The 20,760-nt window shown below is 43.4% G+C and overlaps 1 protein-coding gene across 1 annotated transcript; it reads right to left on the bottom strand.

Moving 5' to 3' along the window:
• Window positions 1-15,808: 15,808 nt before the first annotated feature.
• Window positions 15,809-16,744, bottom strand: LOC115638235 (olfactory receptor 14C36-like). The gene has a single exon (XM_030539815.1). It carries the CDS (start codon window positions 16,742-16,744, stop codon window positions 15,809-15,811), a length of 936 nt encoding a protein of 311 aa, XP_030395675.1.
• Between the last annotated feature and the right edge of the window lie 4,016 nt (window positions 16,745-20,760).

The raw sequence follows: 20,760 nt of genomic DNA, 5'->3' as shown, positions 1-20,760 counted from the left end.
ACATTGAAAAAAATCAAGAAACAATTTTTTCCCCTTTTCTTTCTTGGGGGGGGGGAGTAAATTGACGAGATATACCCTGAACCACCCCGGACAATGTGTTTGACCCTACAGGCATTATGAGCTCAGCCAAGAATGCAAATGTTTTTCAGAGACTGCGGGGACTGTGGGATAGCTGGAGTCCTCAGTACCCTCTCCCTTCCTCCATGAGCATCCATTTGATTCTTTGGCTTTCCATTACACTTGTCACACAACATTGTGCTGTGGACTCTGTATCATAGCCTGGAGATTTTGTTCAAATGCTTTGGCATTTCGTCTTCTGTAATGGAGCTCTGATAGAACAGATTTGTCTCCCCACACAGCGATCAGATTCAATATCTCTCGTACGGCCCATGCTGGAGCTCTTTTTGGATTTGGGACTGCATCGCCATCTGTGCTGATCAAAGCTCCACTCTGGGCAAACAGGAAATGAAATTTAAATGTTCGCGGGGCTTTTCCTGTCTACCTGGCCAGTGCATCCGAGTTCAGATTGCTTTCCAGAGTGATCACAGTGGTGCACTGTTGAATACCACCCGGAGGACAATACCGTCGATTTGCGGCCACATTAACCCTAATCCGATATGGTAATACCAATTTCAGCGCTACTCCTCTCGTCGGGAAGGAGTCCAGAAACTGGTTTAAAGAGCCCTTTATATCGATATAAAGGGCCTCGTTGTTTGGACAGGTGCATCGTTAAATCAGTTTAATGCTGCTAAAATCGGTATAAACGCATAGTGTAGACCAGGCCAGAGAGACTGAACAATAATGAAGAGTCAGATCCTCATCTGGTGTAAATCAGTTGTACCTCCATTGGCATTAAGGGGCCAAATCCGCACACCACCACCACACTATCCTTGTGTAAAACTGCCATAATGCAGTTAGAGTCAATGAGACCAGATCTCCAGATGCTGTAAATTAGCATAGTGGTATGGAGCTATTTAATTTGATGTGACCTCAGTATCTGTACCATGATGGCTGGTTTTATGTTTGTTCCAGTATATGAGATTCTCATTGCTTAGAACCTCTAACCCATTTTAATAAATATTAAATATTCTAAAATCTTGAGAGTATAGTTCATAGTCAGAAATCTGTGAGATGTGCTCTCTGGCTAGTTAATTGGCTGCTGAATATATAGACCCTATGTCTAGGGCCCCTAGGTAAAATGACAGTGATGGTAAGGGTTGAGAGACCTGGAAAATGCCCAGTTTGAGACACCCAGCCAGAGAAAGGACCTACTCTGGCAGGAGGAGGACCACCTTAGAGGCACCCTCGGAGAGAGTAAGGAGAAGTGATGCTGTGTTTGTAAAAAAACTGGGTTCTATCTCCACAAATTGTACCATCAGTCCACCAATGGTGAGAGCAACCCTGGAGAAGCAGCCTGACCATCAAGCTTATGTAGTTATCTTTGTGACTAGTTCAGGGTCTCTGCAAATTCAGGCAGATGTAGCTGCATCATTCAAACCCAAAGCAGTTTCTCCTCTAAGAGCTATTGTATCAAGCTTTCTCTAGATTCTGGGAGGTGGGGTTAACATAGAGGTCATTGGGTGGTACTTAATGACCTGTGATAAAGAGAAGGTCTGATTGTCTAACTATCTGGTTAGGAACCACTATATGTAGAATGATGATTCATTGAGGGCAAATGAAAACATTAAACAATCTTATTAGGACATTTAGTAAAGATACTAAGACTCCATATTACATAAAAAGACATCCGAAGAAATGGGCTATAGCCCGTGAAAGCTTATGCTCAACTAAATGTGTTAGTCTCTGAGGCCTGGTCCACACTACAGCATTAAATCGATTTAAACAGCATTAAATCGATTTAAACAGCATTAAATCGATTTAACGCTGTGCCCGTCCACACTACAAGGCACTTAAAATCAATTTTAAGAGGTCTTAAAATCGATTTCTGTACTCCAGCTCAATGAGAGGAGTAACCCTAAAATCGATATTACTAAATCGATTTAGGGTTAGTGTGGACGGAAATTGAAGTTAATGGCCTCCGGGAGGTATCCCACAGTGCACCAGTGGCCGCTCTGGACAGGTAAATGAACTCTACTGCACTGGCCAGGTATACAGGAAAAGCCCCGGGAACTTTTGAATTGCATTTCCTGTTTGGCCAGCGTGGAACTCTCAGCAGCACAGGTAACAATGCAGTCTCCTGAGAATAGGAAAAGAGCTCCAGCGTGGACCACACAGGAGTTATTGGATCTGATCGCTGTATGGGGAGAAGATTCTGTGCTATCAGAACTGCGTTCCAGTAGACGAAATGAAAAAACTTTTGAAAAAATTTCTAATGCCATGAGGCAGAGAGGCCATACCAGGGACTCAGTGCAGTGCAGAGTTAAAGTGAAGGAGCTCAGACAAGCGTACCAGAAAACCAAAGCAGCAAATGGCAGATCCGGATCTGGGCCAAAAACATGCTGCTTCTACGCGGAGCTGCATGCAATTTTAGGGGGCTGCGCCATGACAAGCCACCCCTTGTCTGTGGATTATGAGGTGGGGGTAATAATCTCACCCATGGCTGAGGATTCAGCGGAGGGGGAAGATTACGAGGAGGAAGAGGAAGAAGACCTTGCTGAAAGCACACAGCATTCCATTCTTCCCAACAGCCAGGAGCTTTTCGTGACCCAGACAGAATTAAACTCCCAGCCCTCCCAAGCCACTTGCCCAGACAATGAAGCCATGGAAGCGACCTCTGGTGAGTGTACCTTTGTAAATATAAAACATAGTTTAAAAGCAAGCGTTTTTTAAAGATTGATTTGCCATGAGGACTTGCATGCATTAGCTGGCATTAAAGTTACTGGAAAAGTCTGTTAAAATGTCTGGGGATGGAGCGGAAATCCTCCAGGGACATCTCTATGAAGCACTCCTGGAGGTACCCCAAAAGCCTTTTCAGAAGGTTTCTGGGCAGGGCAGCCTTATTCCATCCTCCATGGTACAAAACTTTACCACACCATGCCTGGAGCACGTAATCGGGTATCATTGCATGACAAAGCCTAGCTGCGTATGGTCCCGGGGATTGCTGGCATTCAAGAAGCATAATTTCTTTTTCTCTGTCTGTAATCCTCAGGAGAGTGATATCGTTCATGGTCACCTGGTAAAAATTAATGTATTTTATTAAGGGGACAGAGATGACCATTCCTACGGTGATGCTTTCCTGCGGCTTAAAAGAAATCCTTGCCTTGCAGTTATCCATGTGGGGGGAAGGGAAAAAGCTGCCCATTCCTACCAGGGGGTGTCTCTAATGGCGCTGAGCTTTTTAGCAATTAGGCAGCAGGAATTTTCACTGCTAATAGCCAAGGGAGAGGGGGGAAAAGAGGAGGGGGTAATGTTTCAGTGACCTGCCATTACAGCAGACATGCAGAGTGGGGGGGGAAAACAATTCACAATTTCCTCTAGTGCTTAACCTTTCTGAAGGCATAAGAAAAAAAGCAAAAGATGTGCTTTTTAGCAGTTTGGATGCCCAGCATGAATTTTACCTGCTAATAGCCGGGGTGTGGGGGGAAAGGGGGAGGTTGTAGGGTGATCTGCCATTAGATGTAGGCCTTACCATGTGCGCCTGCAAGCTGAATTGTAATCCCCGGACCTGCGTCTATGTTGATCTGTTACACCACAGCCGCAGGCACTAAATACTAAAAGAATCCAAAGGCAACCTTGTAGTGAAGTGACATGTGCTAAGTACGGTGAATAGTGTAGTTCACTGTGAAAGAGTATAACCATTGTTCTGTGAAATGTATCTCTTATGATCCTTCTATCACTCTTTTCCCCCACTCATGCAGCTGCAAATTTTTCAAGCCTCCCTACTCCAGTCCGAAGGCTAGCTCAGATAAGGAGGAGGAAGAAGAGGACACGGGATGAGATGTTCACAGAAATCATGGCAGTAACCGGCAATGAAAGAGCTCATCTGGGGGAGTGGAAAGACGTGGTAGCAAAGTACAGGAAAGATGCCAGTGAACGTGAGGACAGGAGGGACCAACGTGAGGACAGGAGGGACCAACGTGAAGACAGGAGGGACGCTCGAGATGAGATGTGGCAGCAGGAAGATCAGAGGTGTAGGCAGGAAGATCAGCGGTGGCGGGATGCAACGCTGGAGCTGCTACGCGATTAAACTGACATCCTCCGAAGTCTGATGGAAGAGCTGCAGGGTCACAGAGTGCCACTCCAGCCCATGCTTAACCTCCCTCAGTACTCATCATGTTCCACATCTTCCACACCCAGACGTGTAAGAACGTGTGGGGGAAGGCTTTCTGCACCTGCCCACTCCACCCCCATGGACAGTCCAACCAAAAGGCTGTCATTACATTGAAATGTCCTTAATGGCCTTTTTCTTCCCTCCTATACTCCCCCCAAACCACTCCCGGGGTACCTTTTTATTTCTCTTACTCTTCTTATAATTACATGCTATTCAAAGCAAGTGGGAGGGTGGGTTGGTTACAGGGAATGACTTTATTTCCATAAGCAAGCTGTTATGGAAGGGTGGAGGGTAGGTTGCTTGCAGCAGGAGTCAATACAGGGAGGAGATTCATGAAGGAGAAAGAAACACAGCAGTCACACCGTACCCTGGCCCATGATGAAACTCGTTTTCAAGGCTTCTCTGATGTGCAGCGCTTCCTGGTGTGATCTTCTAATCGCCCTGGCGTCTGGCTGCACATAATCAGCGACCAGGTGATTTGCCTCAGCTTCCCACCCCACCATAAAGGTCTCCCCCTTACTCTCACAGAGATTGTGGAGCACACAGCAAGCAGCAATAACAAAGGGGACATTGGTTTGGCTGAGGTCTGAGCGAGTAAGTAAAGTTCTCCAGCAGACCTTTTAGACGGCCAAATGCACATTCTATCACCATTCTGCACTTGCTCCGCCTGTAGTTAAACAGCTTCTGACCACTGTCCAGGCTGCCTGTGTATGGCTTCATGAGCCATGGCATCAAGGGTTAGGCTGGGTCCCCCAGGATAACTACAGGCATTTCAACATCCCCAACTGTTATTTTCTGGTCTGGGAAGTAAGTCCCTTGCTGCAGCCGTTTAAACAGAGTAGTGCTTCTGAAGACACGAGCGTCATGAACCCTTCCTGGCCATCCCACGTGGGTGTTGGTGAAACGTCCCTTGTGATCCACCAGTGCTTGCAGCACCATTGAAAAGTACCCCTTGCGGTTTATGTACTAGGTGCCCTGGTGCTCCGGTGCCAAGATAGGGATATGGTTTCCACCTATGCCCCCCCCACAGTTAGGGAATCCCATTGCAGCAAAGCCATCCACTATGACCTGCATGTTTCCCAGAGTCACAACCTTTCGTAGCAGCAGCTTAATGATTGCTTTGGCTACTTGCAACACAGCAGCCCCCACAGTAGATTTTCCCACTCCAAATTGATTCCCGACTGACCGGTAGCTGTCTGGCGTTGCAAGCTTCCAGAGGGCTATTGCCACTCGCTTCTCCACTGTGAGGGCTGCTCTCATCCTGGTATTATGGCGTTTCAGGACAGTGGAAAGCAAGTCACAAAGTTCAAAGAAAGTGCTCTTACGCATGCGAAAGTTCCGCAGCCACTGCGAATCGTCCTACACCTGCAAAACTATGTGGTCCCACCAGTCTGTGCTTGTTTCCCAGGCCCAAAATCGGTGAGCAATGGATAGAACTTCCCCCATTACCATCAGGAGCTCCAAAGCGCGGGGGCCTGCAGTTTCGGAGAAATCAGTCTCCAGGTCCTCATCACTCTCATCACCGCTCTACCGTAGCTGCCTCCTCCTCTCCTGTGTTTGCAGTTCATGGTTCAGCATAGATAGCAAAAGAATGCGTGAGCTGTTTACAACGTCCACGATTGCGGTACTGATCGGAGCAGGGTCCATGCTTGCTGTGCTATGGCGTTTGCTCACTTCACCCAGTAAAAAACACGTGAAATGGCTGTCTGCTGCTTTCAGGAAGAGAGGGGGTGAGGCTGTACCCAGAACCACCCACGACAGTGATTTTTGCCCCATCAGGCACTGGTGTAGTAACCCATAATTCCAAGGGTCAGGGAACACTGCAGGAACTATGGGATAGGTACCCACAGTGCAACGCTCTGGAAATCGATGGACGTCTGGGACCATGGACGCACACCACCGAAGTAATGTGCCCTAGTGTGGACGCGTAAAATCGATTTTATAATACCTGTTTTATAAAATCGATTTTATTAATTTCAATTTTACTCTGTAGTGTGGACGTGGCCTAAAGTGCCACAAGTACTCCTGTTCTTTTTGAGGATACAGACTAACACAGCTGCTACTCTGAAAGCTGTCAAAAAAAAGACAACAGTAATGTGAAATTAAACTGACCTTTTGCATCATCTCTTACATAGAATTGCACCCTTTCTTGCGGTTCTGGTGGTTGGAGAGAAAAAGGATGAGAAAAGTGTGAAAGGATCAGATTAGGGAACTCTTGGAGGACTTACTCCTTCACTCTCCCGTTTCTCTGGTCCTTCTTGTGTGAACAGAGAACAACAACACCTGAAGTGTGAAGGTGCAAACAATTGACCTGCAACACAAATCTGTTAGAAGTTCGCTTTCGTCCTTCAGCACAGGAACCTTCCCATTAAGACATAAGGCCCAAAATGCAAACTCACCACTGTGATCTGAGCTGTGCAGGTGGACAGGGCTTTGTGTTTCCTTTCTATGACATGTGTCCTTATCTTGACCAGGAGGATGGTGTGGATATGAGCAATGCGATGAAGGCTCCGGTGGTGACCAGTCCATTGTTGGAGACCATCAGCAACTCCATCATGTACATGTCTGTACAGGCCAGTTTGATGATTTAGGGGACATAGCAGTAGAAAGTGTCTAGTGTGTTGGGTACACAGAAGGACAGTTGGATGATCAGTGGAAGCTGGACAATGGAATGGACAAAGCCGCCCATCCATGCCCCTGCCACCAGCCCCATGCACATACTTCTTTTTTGTATTACTATTCTTAAATTACTGGTAACAACTGTCAATTTTGACTCCAACTTAGCAACGTTTTTGTTTCTTGTTGTCGTTTTTTCCTTTAGGAATTCCCTGCTTTCCCCCATCACTGTGAAGTCAACTGCTCCCTCAAACTCAGGAAGGAGACATAATCCCAGGCACTTTAAGAAATTACACATTGCTGCATTCCTTTCACTTTTCTCTCTGGTGTTGGTCATAGACAGGGAACTAAATGTAAAATCATCAGATGATTCCTGTATTCTAAAAGTATGTAAATTCAGCAGTGCTAGGGAGTTTGTGTGTGTAGAGATGCTAGTAGTGAATCTAGAAGCATTTGTAAAACTCGTGGCACATGGAAGGGATGAGGATGTTGTGATTACCCTCCATCCATCTCACTAATCAGAAATTATTGATGCATGTCTTCATCTGTGCATAGTACTTTTCCTAGGCAGTGTCAACAAAACCACTGTCCAATAAAGAGTAAAGCACAGTGGAGCGCATGAACCCTGATAAATAAATCCCCTATTTATGGATGAATGAGGGTGTGTCTACACTACAAGCTATACCACTGCAGTGTAGATGCTTACTACAGTCACAGAAGGGGATTTTCCATCACTGTAGTAAATGTATCCTCTTGAGACTCGGTAGCTACATTGATAGAAGAATTCTTTCATCAACCACGCTGTGGCTATAGTGGGTGTTAGGTTGATCTAACTATGTAGTATGGGGCATGACATTTTCACAGCTCTGAATGAGGTAGCTAGGCTGACGTCCATTTTAGGTGTATACCAGGCCTAAGACTCTCCCAGAATGCATGTTTCATTATTTCACAATGAAGCCAGAGAGGGAGGGTTAAGGTTGTTTGTCTCTTTGGAACTGAGCATTTCCATTCTTTCAAATATTGGGTTTCTTTTTAAGTTCAAACTTAACACTGAATTTCCTTGAATCTCTATGTCCCATTATCCACCATGACCTCCATCGGTCAATGACTTTCTTCTCCCTTTCCTTAGGAATTAATGCTGGGACTTACAGAAGAGCGAGATTGTTAAAGTTCTTTAGGTGCCTAGTAGGATTTTCAAAAGAGCCTAGGTGTCTAATATACAATAAAATCATTCTGTTTTATGGACCTAGAGTGGTATTCACAAAGGTATTTAGATGCATTTTCAAAAGTGGCTAATGACCAAGTTTTTAAAAGTACTTAGGCATCAAAAATGCAGATAGTTGCCTAGTGGAATTTTCAGAAACACCTAAGCAGGTTAGGCACCTAATTCTTCTTGAAATCAATGGAAGTTAGACATGTATGAAGTTTAGGCACTTTTAAAAATCCCACTAAGATTCTATCTGCATCTTTAGGTGCATGAATACTTTTGAAAATATGGCCCTATTAAATTTTTGAAAATCTCACTTTAAGTCTGATGGAAGGGACTGAGAGCCAGGGTCTGATCCCAAAACTGACTCTGTGAAATCAGGATCGTGGTGTATGAGAATGCTTTCATCAATATTTTAAAATGTATGATTAAAAATTGCAAAAGATAAAGTTTGAAATTTCAAAAGTTTTAATGAAACTGCTGTTAAGTTTCTCGGTCAGGTCCAAAGTGAAAAAATCATCTCCTAAAGCCACATCTGAATGGCTAGATTTATTTCTGAACTCTTCAGTCTAACAGATAATGGTATATCATTCCCCTCTATTTGACATTGGTGAGGCCTCACCTGGAGAACTGTGGAAAAATTGGAAAAAGTCCAATGGAGGGCAACAAAAATGATTAGGGGGCTGGGGCACATGACTTAGAGGAGAGGCTGAGGGACCTGAGATTGTTTAGTCTGTAGAAGAGAGGAATGAGGGGGGATTTGATAGCTGCTATCAATTACCTGAAAACAGATTTCAAAGAGGATGGATCTAGACTGTTCTCAGTGGTAGCAAATGACAGAACAAGGATTAATGGATTCCAGTTGCAGCTATACCAACCTAACCCCACTGGTGGACAGTGCTATGTTGACAGGAACTGCTTTTTCTTTCAACATAGCTACTGCAGCTTAGGAAAGTGGATTAACTACTGTCGGTGTAGAAGCATCTTCACTTAAGCACTACAGGGGTGCAGCTGCATCCGGGCATCTATGCCAATGCAGAGTTTTAAGTGTTGACTTGCACTTAGGTACCTGTTAGAGGGTTTGGCTTAGCACACACCTATCTGGTCCATATTTCCTGAAGATTTGTTAGGTACCTCCCTACAAAACATACTGGCTTCGCTGGATCCCATTCTTCAATGTCTGTCTCTCCCTGTTCATTGTACAGGAGTCTGGGCACTTAACTCAAGATTTGCAAATCCCGGTGATTTTCTAGGTACCCAAAGGTTAAGTGCTGAGATGTTCAAAGCTGCAACACAAAATGGAAAACTATTTAAATGTATTTTGGCGCCTTCTGGGATTTTCAAAAGCTGCTAGATGCCCAACAACCATGAAAACTATGAGTTTTAGGTCCCTCAGTCCTTTTGAAAATTCTTTTTGGATCTAAAAACCTTTGAAATGGTGGCACCCAAGTCCTTCTGTGAATCTATCCCTGAGTGTCTGAAATCCCCTAAGAGGCTTTGAACATACACCTTTCCAACATTGAGGGTTTTGGAAACTTCATCTGGGTGTTACCAATGGCTCCTTTCTTAGTAATGGGATGAACACAGACTCCAGTATCAAATATACATGCACTTTGGGCGTTCAAAATCTAGGATAGGAAAGTGTAGGGGAGAATTTCCTGACGTAAGTAATGGAGGAATCAACCAAGGGCAGAGTTCTTCTTGACCTGCTCCTCACAAACAGGGAAGAATTGGTAGGGGAAGCGAAAGTGAACAGGAAACTGGGAGGCAGTGACCATGAGATGGTCAAGTTCAGGATCCTGAGACAAGGAAGAAAGGAGAGCAGCAGGGTATGGAGCCTGGATTTCAGAAAAGCAGACTTTGACACCCCCAGGGAACTGATGGGCAGGAACCCCTGGGAAAATAACAAGGAGGAAAGGAGTCCATGTGAGCTGGCTGTATTTTAAAGAATCCTTATTGAGGTTGCAGGAACAAACCATCCTCATGAGTAGAAAGAATAGTAAATATGGCAGGCAACCAGTTTGGCTTAACAGTGAAATCCCTGCTGATCTTCAACACAAAAATGACGCTTACAAGAAGTGGAAGCTTGGACAAATGACCAAGGAGGAGAATAAAAATATTGCTCAGGCATACAGGAGTGAAATCAGGAAGGCCAAATCACACTTTGGAGTTGCAGCTAGCAAGAGATGTTAAGAGTAACAAGAAGGGTTTCTTCAGATATATTAGCAACAAAAAGAAGGTCAGGGAAAGTGTGGGTCCCTTACTGAATGGGGGAGACAACCTAGTGTGAGAGAATTTGGAAAAAGCTAATATATTCATTTCTTTTTTTGCCTCTGTCTTCACGAACAATGTCAGCTCCCAGACTGCTGCACTGGGCAGCACAGTATGGAGAGAAGGTGACCTGCCCTTTGCGGAGAAAGAAAAGGTTCAGGACCATTTAGGAAAGCTGCATGAGCACATGGGGCCAGATGTGCTGCATCCGAGGATATTGAAGAAGTTAGCGGATGTGATGTAGAGCCATTGGCCATTATCTTTGAAAACTCGTGGTGATCTAGGGAGGTCCCAGATGGCTGTAAAAAGGCTACTGTAGTGCCCATCTTTAAAAAAGGGAAAAAGGAGGATCCGGAGAACTACAGGCCAGCCAGCCTCATCTCAGTCCCTGGAAAAATCTTGGAGCAGGTCCTTAAAGAATCAATTTTGAAGCACTTAGAGGAGAGGAAAGTGATCAGGAACAGTCAGCATCGATTCACCAAGGGCAAGTCATGCCTGACTAACCTAATTGCCTTTTATGAGGAGATAACTGGGTCTGTGGATGAGGGGAAAGTATTGGATGTGTTATTCCTTGACTTTATCAAAGCTTTTGATACAGCCTCCCACAGTATTTTTGCCAGCAAGTTAAAAATGTATGGACTGGTTGAATGGACTATAAGATGGATAGAAAGCTGGCTAGATTATTGGGATCAACGGTAGTGATCAATGGCTCCTTGTCTAATTGGCAGCAGAGAGCCCCAAGGGTCGATCCTGGGGACTGTTTTGTTCAATATCTTCATTAATGATCAGGAAGATGGTGTGGATTACATCTTTATCCAGTTTGCAGATGACACTAAACTGGGAGGAGTTGTAGATTCGCTGGAGGCTAAGGACGGGATACGGAGTGACTTGTTCAAATTAGTGGATTGGGCCAAAGGAAATCTGATGAGGTTCAACAAGGACAAGTGCAGAGTCCTGCACTTAGGAGGAAAGACTCCCATGCACTGCTACAGAGTAGGGACCAAATGGCTAGGCAGCAGTTCTGCAGAAAAGGACCTTAGGGTTAAAATGGATGAGAAGCTGGATATGAGTCAACATTGTGCCCTTGTTGAGAAGATGGTTAACAGCATTTTGGGCTGTATAAATAGGGGCATTGCAGCAGATCGAGGGACTTGATTATTCCCCTCTATTAGGCATTTTTGAGCCCTCATCTGGAGAACAGTCTCCAGTCTTGGGCCACACACTAGAAGGATGTAAAAAATTGGAAAGAGTCCAGTGGAGGACAACTAAGAGGATTAGGGTCTGGAGCACAAGATTTATCAGGAGAGGCTAAGGCAACTGGGATTATTTAGTCTGCAGAAGAGAAGAATGAGGGTGGATTTGATAGCTGCATTCAACTATCTGAAAGGGGGTTCCAAAGAGGATGGTTCTAGACTTTTTTCAGTGGTAGCAAGTGACATAACAAGGAGTAGTGGTCTCAAGTTCCATTGGGAAAGGTTTAGGTTGGATATTAGGAAAATTTTTTCACTAGGAGGGTGGTGAAGCACTGGAATGGGTTACCTAGGGAGGTGGTGGAATCTCCTTCCTTAGAGTTTTTAAAGGCCCAGCTTGAGAAAGCCGTGGCTGGGATGATTTAGTTGGGAATTAGTCCTGATTTGAGCAGGGAGGTGAACTAGATGACCTCCTGAGGTGTCTTCCAATCCCGATGTTCTATGGTTCTATGATTGTTCCCATTTCAGCTGAGAGAGGGACCGTTTCACTTCTAGATCTAGGGACCAATGTGGTCCCGGGGGGTATAAGATAAAAGGTTATTCCATCAAATGGGTATCTGACAGTCAGTGGAGCAGGGTAACATTGAAAATTGAGCCCTTTTTGAAAATGGAAGCTAAAGGCTTTGTAAAATAGAAATTTATGCAGTCTATAATTTTATAGTTGGCTAGTCTTTCATCATTGGCTAAACAAAAGCACCAGAAACAACCATCCCTGAACTTTGGAACTGTTTCTGCCTGCACAGAGACCATTCCCCATGCAGACACTCCTTTTGAACACCAGTGGCAATATTAGCATAAGGATCAAAGCTCAGTTAGTGCCATCTGATGGCTTCGTGGTGGCCTGTATGAAATGGACTGGGGATCTGTGTGCAGTTTATAGAACACATATGTTCTGTACAAAGACTAGCATCACCAGAGATATATTTTCACCCATGTGCTCCATTACTATAGAGAAGTTCAAGGGTATGGAGACAGGAATCCCCTGTCATCTAGAGAAAAGGTTCCTCCAGGCCAGGGGAGAGACACATTTCCAGGAAGTGGCAATTAGAGGAAGATTACACAGCTGCTAATTGGGCTTCTATGTGTTCTACTGAAAAATGTGAGACTTCAGACCCTTGGGCTTATGATCTGGCCTCTTCATATTTGGGTGATACAAAGGAAAACAGCAGACAAGGGGACATGACAAATCTGTGAGACTTAAGGCTGGTATATGCAGAAGAGTGTAAGGGAGACAGGTGCCTGCTCTCCCCTTGTGCGATTAATGGGTGTTTGGCAGTTAATTACCTCAAGTCACTGAAAATCCCTGTCACAGCTCACAGTCTGGAGCAAGAGTCCATTGTATTGCCCCACATTCTGCAGCACCCACATCCCCTTGTTTCTGCTCTAATTGCACAGGATTCTGCAGAGTCAGTTACAGGTCTCTCCACAGGGCCAAGCCCATCCCTGGTGACTCTACATGAAATCAGTGAATTTGTACTCAGGATACATTAGGCCAATTCTGTTGAGCTGTTCTCTGCTCACTCTCCTGCTAATGTCCTGGAGATAATCACATCTCTGTGGCCCTCATCGGCATTTCATAGTGCATTCCCCACTTGGTCCAATAGTCTGATTGCTTTGGTTGCTATCAATAGCTGAAATCCTGGGCTGCTGTTATGTCCTTTGCACAGCAGGCAGAACCTAAATGCAGTGGCAGGGCCAGGGACTTCAATGTGTCCCAATAAGGCATCTTTAGGGAACAGGAGAATTCCTGGCCTTAGGGCCCCTGGACATTTGAAAGGAAATGAGGTCTCAAATCACACCTCATTCCCATGTGAATGCTACAGACAGCACAGAGTACTTTGGCATGGGGTAGCTCAGAAGATAAGAGAAGAAATCTCTACTTTCATCTCCAAGTTATCTCTTCAAATCCGGAGGCAGTGGCTCTAGCTCATTCCCCCTTCTGACCTCTGTGAAAAGGGAAGATTTGTGTCTCAGGAAGTGCACTAGAAATAAATCTAGAAGAACTTGATCCAGTCCCAGGTTTTTAGCACCTAACTCCCCTGGGCCTTGGCTCATTGATTTGCCACTGGCATATGTATTGACTTTGGGCAATAGCTAATACTTAATGCACCACAGGAAGACTAGAAGTCACCTGACCCATTCACAATCTAAAAAATTTTTGTCCCTAATCCAGCAATCAACTTCGACACTTTTCACTCACCCCAATAACTTTATTCCTCATCTATTCACCATAACACTCTTTCACCTCAAGTAATCAATCCAGTCATGCTACCTCTTCAATCCACCACTTCAAGGAAAATTTGCAAGAATGTGTAAGCCTCAGGGCACATCGTGAAGGTCAAGAGATTTGGGCTGTAGCATGAGAAGGCAACTCCAGTGTCAATGAACTACCACCTATTTTCACAAGTGTTTCAGCAAATAATAATGACCTGGTGTTCAATGAGGATCACTACTGAAATACATAGCACAGCATTGCACCAAAGGAAACTTCAAAGGAGTTTGAGTTTTAAATTCATAATTATTGAGTTTTTGGACAAGAAGCTACTATTGTGATGGTACCTCTCATAAGGCTTTATGGAAATATGCTAAGAATGTGTTTTATGCTACATATGCCATGTAACATACCTAAAAGGTTATAGAGGGCGAACAACTTAGAAGTTTACCCTGTATAACTTTTATACTGTGTATAATAGATTTAAATGGGATTAGATGCATTTGGGAGTTGGGCAATCTGAGTGTTAAAGACAGGAATACATCTGTTAGCTGCTTTCAGGTAATCCTGCAGCTTTGGGGCAAGTGTTTCAGACCTTGGGTCTTTGTAGGAGCAGATGGGAGTGTTTGGGCCCCGAGCTAGCAAGGAAGGCAGGGGTAGAAGTAGTCTTGGCACATCAGGTGGCAGCTCCTAAGGGGGTTTCTGTGATCCAACTCAGCACAACTATGATTTAGACCAATTGGGTAGCTTTTTTTTAAAGAAAACTCATTGTATCCAATCAGGCAAAGAAACAGAATACATTATAATGTATTAATTTAAAAATGCTCAAAGCTCCCAGGCAGTGCATGTAATGAAGTTCTTGTAAAAGAGAAATTGAGTAAGAAATATTTAAAAAATAACAACAAAAAATAAATAGTCACAGGAAAATCATGAGTTGGACATCAACAGTCATAGACAGAAAAAGAGGCATGATAAATTGACATTGATTTTTCACGATCTATCTATCTATCTATCTATCTATCTATCTATCTATGTGATCTTATTTTACCTGTTTTATATGTAGCAAACACAACCATGCACAAACATGGTTTAATAAATATTAATTAATAATAATAACAGCAACCAGCTTTGGAGATCTAGATACATTTGGATACTTGTGTGGATGAGAGACGAATGGCTCCATACAAAGCTACACGTTGAAGTGAATGGCTATTTCCCAATTGTTATGATTAAAAGGTTAGCTCAATCTCTTCTCCCCGCTCTGGTCTCTTACTTCAAACCCTCAGGTCTAAGCTTTGTGCCTATCCCTTTCTTAGGGTGGAATCATGTGAATCTCCATCTCTCAAACTGGGTCCAACCGTGATTTTTCCAACTGTGTTTGGTACCTGCAGCTCTTCCCATAGGAGCTGTGACCAGTAGTAAGTTTAGTAACTAGATGTCTTCACCATGCAAAGTATAATTTATTTACCACAATAGGAACAAAGCACAACATAAGAGAAAATATGAGCACTTTCAGATGGATCACTACAATAGTTTGATGGAAACAAAATTTGACCTTATTATTCAAACTTAATTTAGGAACCATTTAAATATCTTACTCTTCCAAATACGTTTCCACCATAGGAAGAACAGTACAATATTTATTTATTTTAATAAATTAAATAAATAAAATGCATACTGTTATATAAGGCTTTGCGTGCCCTAACATGTCATACATGACACAATAAAATCCCATCAGCATTAAAATCATCACTTGAACAGACCCCTGCAGAAACTTTTTTTCAATTCTTCATCAATGGGGAAAGCAAAACTTCAAGTCTCTCAGAAATCCCAATCAAGGAAATTCTGACATTGACACCTTGAATAGATGACAAAATAAATGGATACCACCATTTAGTCAGACATATTCCATCCTCCCAAACTCCTCACTCCCCCCAAAAAGCCACCTGAAACAAAGAAACAAGTCAATGAATAAATCAACAAATCAAACAAATGAAAAAGCAATGATAGTGATAGACATTTTAACTCTTGGTGAATAACCTCCACATGATCAGTTTCTTCAATGCAGCTTTGATCTCCTTGTTCCTCATGCTGTAGATGATCGGATTCATCACTGGAGGCACCAAGGAATAGAGAACACCCACCACAAGGTCCAGACCTGATGCTGAGCTGGAGGTGGGTTTCAGGTAGGCAAAGATGCTCGTGAAAACCATCAAAGAGACCACAGTAAGGTGAGGCATGCAGGTGGAGAAGGCTTTATGCCGGCCATGCTCAGAAGGGATTTTCAGCACAGTTTTGAAGATCTGAACATAAGACACAGTTATAAAAACAAAGCAGTTTGATGCTAAAAACACACCTAAGGCAATACCCCCAACTTCACTGAGGTAAGAATCAGAACAGGTGAGCTTGAGTAGCTGGGGGATTTCACAGAAGAACTGGTTGATGTCATCGGACTGACAGAAAGGTAACCTGAAGGTGTTCCCAGTGTGCAGAGCAGAGTAGACAATACCAGTAATCCAGGCACTGGCTGCCATTTGGACACAAGCTCTCCTGTTCATCACTCTCTCATAGTGCAGTGGTTGGCAGATGGCAACATATCGGTCATATGCCATGATGGTGAGTAAGGCAAGATCAGTTGCAGCGAAGAGGAGAAAGAGAAAGATTTGGGCAACACATCCAGGATAAGAAATCACCCTGATGTTCATGAGGGAGTTGACCATGGACTTGGGAATGGTAACGGAGATGGAGCCAAAGTCTAGAATGGACAGATTCACCAGGAAGAAAAACATGGGGGTTTGAAGATGGGGGTTGAGGGCTACGGCTGTGACAATGAGAAGATTCCCCATCAGGGCTGCCAGGTAAATCGCAAGGAACACCACAAAGTGCAAAATCTGCAGCTCCCGAACATCAGAGAATCCCAGGAGAAGGAACTCGGTCAGGGTGGTTTGGTTGGACATTTTCTTTCTCAGTTCATTGCGTGATGGCTGTGGAGGGAAGGGCAAAGACAGTGGGGGAATTACAGTGACAGAGGGAGTGGCCCTGATTTCCTGCAGCAATATGAAGTGAGTATCAACAATGCACAGCATTCATCACTGCTATTAACTGAGAGTGGTGACTTATCACATGAATGTAAATTGGCGCAGATCCCTTAAAGTCAATGGAGCTTCTTCAGTTTGCACCATCTAAAAATCCGGCTCATGATGTAGTTTTGTAAAATGCTGTGTGAAGGATGGAGCAAAGTACAATCTCAATGCAACCATTCTAGCCAAGATGGATCCCTTATTGCTACAAACAGCAGGCTCTGGATTTGGCAACACTGCCTGATATCCTCTTTTCGTGGATATAGGAGATGGACTTGGCATTGTGTATGACAGCTCACCTGTAATGATTTCACTTCAATACCACCTAGATGGCTGGCTGCCTGCAAACATATTGATTTATAACACCAAATCCTGACTGCATTTCTATCTTTGTGTACCAATGGGCTAGCAGCGTTGCTCTGCTACCTCTCTGCTGTGTCATATGCCTCTGTCACTTTATTGGTGTGTGGGTTAGTGGCCATCAGGAGACTTGGGTTCTGTTCTTGATTCTGCCACTGACCTGCTCTGTGACCTTGGGCCAGTCACTTCCCCTCCCTGTGCCTCTGTTTCCCCTCCATCCGTTTCTCTGTCTTGTCTTCTTTCACTGTGAGTTCTGTGGGGGATGAGCTGTGTCTTATTATATGTATGTTCACTGCCCCCATTTACAGCATTTGTGTTTAGCGGGAAGCACTGTGGGACAGTGCATATGGGGCTAAAGCAGAATATCTCAGTTCTAATCCCATAGACATCGTCTGTGTTCTTGGGCAAGGATAAAAGAGACAGGCTTTGACTGGGGACTTCAATTCACTGTTTTCTGTCTAAGGCGCTACTATGTTTAATACCCATGATTTTGTCTGCCAGCTTTGCTGTTTACTAAGTTTTACCATTCAACAAGTGTACCTTTGAAACAGAAATAAACACAGTTGCAATAGAATGACTGGGTTCAAATTGTATAATGATTGGACTACATCAGTCTTTCTACCCCTCCTTGAAATCTACTTGTTCAATCTGGTGTATTCAGACATTTTCAGTTTAAATTATTTCAAAGAAAAACTGGATTTTAAATTGAGACATACTCCAAGGTACTCTCTGCTATTCTTGAAAAACAACCTATGCACTGGAAAAGTCAAAACATTTTTTTTTTACATCAGTGACAATGTTTCAGTTTTAAGCAGTTTATCTGCAATTGTCTGGTTCTCAATTAAAAAAAAAGTTTTGGTTTTCACAATTTCTTTGAAAAGTGAACTGCTGTTTGCTGGGGGGAGGGGGAGGGAGAGCTTTGGCTGGGGGATTTAGCTGTCAGTGCCAAAGTGTAAAGGTGCCGGCATGTATAACGCATATTCTGCGGGTATCAGCTTTGCTCTTTACAGAGTTTTACCATCCTGCAAGTAACAGTATGAAACAGCAATGAAACATGATTCCAATAGAGTGAATGGGTTTGTAATTGTGGTGTTATTTGTAAATGTTATGTTATCATCCTGGCTTAATTATAGATTTCCAATCTGGGCTAAATTTTCAATCTGTTTCCAATCTGCTTGTTTTCAATCTATGTTTCCAATCCTTTTAAACTGTTCCAAAGGAAAACTGGATTTTCAGTTGAAAACATTTTCCTGCAAAGTCTTTACTATCCATAAAAAACAATGTATATATTGGCAAATTCAAAACTTTTATTTTTTCCAAAAAATCAATGATTTTTTTCCAGATTTCTTCAGTTTTTAACAGCAATTATTTGGTTCTCGATACACAAAAGTAAAAAAATGTTTTGGTTTCCACAATTTCTATAAAAAAATGAGCTCTAGATGTTTATTAAATGATTGTAAAAGACTTACAGTTTCAATGTAATTCATAGTTCTATTATTACATTTCCTCCACTATATTAAAATCCAACCATATTAACTGAAATAGCAAACTTACAGTGTTGGTCTTTGTGGAATGTTTCCCAGCCTGAGAAGCATTTGACAGTCCACTGCCAGGATTCTCAGTCATTGTCTGTTTCTATATCGCTCAATAATGCCCCCACCACTGTGTTATCCAGCAGCAGTTTCCCTGCCTCGTCACCATATTCCCTTGGAGGCTGGGTCTCTGCAGTTCCGGAAAGATAGGGACCCACTCTATAGATGACCAATCCCTGCTCCCCTCCTGGGGCAGGCTTGGTTGAGAGGTGAAGGACTAAATAGGATGGGGGATTGAAAGCCCCTCCCTACTCTAGAGCTGATCCTGGGTTGTGTGGGATTCAGATATGATCACAGCCCAGGATGTACCTGTCCTGGGGTTAAATAGCTGAATCTGGTCCCCAAAGATGTAAGCCCAGCTCCGATCTCATCTTGGGAAGAAACCACCCTGATAACCAGTAAACGACCCATCCTGAATCTAATATGATGGCAGCATCCCTGCTCTTGTCCAGAAAGAAGGCAGGGCTGAATGACAAGTGGCATCCCAAGGAGACTGCGGAATAAAATATATATTTGAAGCACAAAAATGTGATCTACAATAGCTCAGAGCCCAGTGGCACCAGAGCCCCAGCTGGCCTGGAATAGCCTGTTCCTTCATTAACGCCACATAAACAGCTCTTGGAGAGCAGAAATGTTTTTCTCTGCATTTCATCAGCAACTCTTGGGATGCAGCCACCACAGGAAGCCACAGCTCAGGCTTCCCTGGCTGTTTGATGTTGGTCACTAAGAAGCAGCCAGAAGCAAACAGTAAAAGCTCCTAGCTAAGGCCTAAACTGTTTTAATATTCAGAGTTCCATTGAGTTCTGAGTAGTTAGGGCTGTTTATGCCAAGTGGAGATATGACCCTTTGATGTCCACAGAGCTACTTTGATTTACGCTAGCTGGGGATGAGATGCAGATGGACTATGTAGTTTTCATCAGCTGGGGAATTAGGCCTCATTAACTCCAGTGGAGCTACTGGGGATTTACACCAGCTGGCAATCTGGCCCATTCTTCAGTTTCAAATACATATTCTTTGCCTGTGAATCTGAAGAGGAGACAAAGGTTTCTAACTAGTCTGCACGTTCTTAACTCTTTGCCCCATGGAATTCAATTCAAGAATGGAACTTTCAATGGCTAAGGAGCATTTCTTTCCCACTGGGGAGAGAAATTCGGAGGAATTCAGCATTGCTTTGATTTTCTGTATCTGATTTTCAATTTCCATTTGGATGAATTGATCCACTTTTCTTTCTTTCTTTCTTTCTTTCTTTCTTTCTTTCTTTCTTTCTTTCTTTCTTTCTTTCTTTCTTTCTTTCTCAACAATTGTATGGTTTCTTTCTGCAGACATCACTAAAATAAAAGACTCATTAGGCTGAAGATGCAATGCTGTATGACATCTTAAAAATGTTTATTTCACACTGATTATAGGTATGACAGAGAGACTGAACAATTAGGGAGGGTCAGATCCTCATCTGATGTAAATCAATTGTAACTCCATTGGCATTAAGGAGGCAAATCCGCATACCACCTCCACACAAACCTTGCGTAAAACTGCCATAATGCAGTTAGAGTCAATGAAACCAGATCTCTGGATGCTGTAAATTGACATATTGGTATGGAGCTATTTCAATTAATGTGAGCTCTGTATGTGTACCATGATGCCTGGTTTTATGTTTGTTCCAGTATACGAGATTCTCATTGCTTAGAACCTCTATCCCATTTTAATTACCATAAAATATTCTAAAATATTGAGATTATAGTTCATAGACAGAAATTTGTGAGATGTGCTTCTTGTTGGTAAATTGTCTGCTAAGTATATGGACCGTAGGTCTGGGGTCCCTAGGTAAAATGACAGTGATGGTGAGAGATGAGAGACTAGAAAAATGTGCCGTTTGAAACACCCAGCTAGAAGAAGGACCTGCTACGGCTAGAAGAGGGTCACCTTAGAGGCACCCCAGGAGAG

This window comes from Gopherus evgoodei, chromosome 21 (assembly GCF_007399415.2).
Source record: "Gopherus evgoodei ecotype Sinaloan lineage chromosome 21, rGopEvg1_v1.p, whole genome shotgun sequence".
In the NCBI taxonomy this organism is placed as follows: Eukaryota; Metazoa; Chordata; order Testudines; family Testudinidae; genus Gopherus; species Gopherus evgoodei.
The sequence above is the reverse complement of the archived record's forward strand: the minus strand, read 5'-3'. Positions and strand labels throughout refer to the sequence as shown.

Excerpts from the sequence above, each read along its gene's own strand:
- LOC115638235 (XM_030539815.1), bottom strand. The coding sequence starts at position 16,744 with ATGTCCAACCAAACCACCCTGACCGAGTTCCTTCTCCTGGGATTCTCT.